The sequence below is a fragment of the Chrysochloris asiatica genome, unplaced genomic scaffold (genome assembly GCF_000296735.1).
Source record: "Chrysochloris asiatica unplaced genomic scaffold, ChrAsi1.0 scaffold00317, whole genome shotgun sequence".
Taxonomy (NCBI): domain Eukaryota; kingdom Metazoa; phylum Chordata; class Mammalia; order Afrosoricida; family Chrysochloridae; genus Chrysochloris; species Chrysochloris asiatica.
The window spans coordinates 1,646,831-1,647,884 of record NW_006408835.1 but is presented as its reverse complement, the minus strand read 5'-3'; the positions used below and the strand labels follow the sequence as shown (position 1 = coordinate 1,647,884).

Genomic DNA, 1,054 nt, shown 5'->3' with positions numbered 1-1,054 from the left:
TGGAGAGATGGAGCAGCTGGGGACTTTAGTCCAGAGAGGGAGAGGGGCTATGTGTTGACAACCGGGGGGCAGGCTTGCAGGGTATACCCTTTGGTTAGTTGATGATGCATGGAGGGGATTGTAACCATGACAATGAAACCATATAGGAAAGGATGAATGTAAAGCTAATGTTCTCCCATGTAAACTATCACATAATTCACAATAAAACATTTTAAAAAACATATATATATATGACATTCAATAGAATTTTGACTCTTAGAAAAGGTATAGTGATGATTCCCAAGAAATAAATGTGTGTCTCATGTCTTGTACACCCACATAACACACATCTTCTGATGATTAAGCAGAAGGATAATATGTTTGCAAAGCTGTGAGCCCACAGGGCAAAACTGCTCTCCACCGGTGATGCCTTAAATACCTTAATACTCTTCCTTCTGCAATATCGACCTGCATATGCGTCACAGTGCAATTTAGAACGAGGCTAATCAAGTTTCCTTCCTAAGAAATGTTCCTCACTCTCTTTCAGACCAGACACCCCATTTAAAAAATAATTTAAATTTACTGTTAGTATTTAATTACTCTTTAATGGAACAACCAAATTAGGATTTCTGCCTAATATATTTGAGAACATTAAATAATGGGATTCATACTTACTGATGCACTTCGGACTCTGGTGATGGGGTTGTTGGTGGGATATTAGAATTTGCCGGGTGGGTGGCTGTGAAATGAACCTTGCCAGTATATCCTGGGATGTTGGCAGAGCTAAAGCAAAGAGTTAAAAAAAGAGAGAGAGGAGAGATTAAAATGATGATCTGTGACAAGCAATTTGATATGAAAACCACCCAGGACAATGACTCTTGGGTTTTTGCCTGCAGAGGTCCTTTAATGAGGGCTGTCAAACAGGAGAGAGTGTAGACATGGGGCATACATCTGCACAGGTATGCACATTACAGCTCTGGGACGGACAAGAACTGATTCCAAGTCCATGCTTTTTTATTATTTTACATTTACATGTATTTTACATCAAGACTTATTGCTGAGGTGGGTTTCATAA

General features: G+C 39.4%; 1 protein-coding gene across 1 annotated transcript in view; it reads right to left on the bottom strand.

Moving 5' to 3' along the window:
- Window positions 1-1,054, bottom strand: part of LOC102810830 (chromosome unknown open reading frame, human C7orf72) — a 152,196-nt gene that overhangs the window by 27,107 nt on the left and 124,035 nt on the right. The window contains exon 8 of the mRNA XM_006875288.1: window positions 655-762. Coding sequence (XP_006875350.1) covers window positions 655-762 — 108 coding nt within the window. The remainder of the gene's footprint in view (window positions 1-654; window positions 763-1,054) is intronic.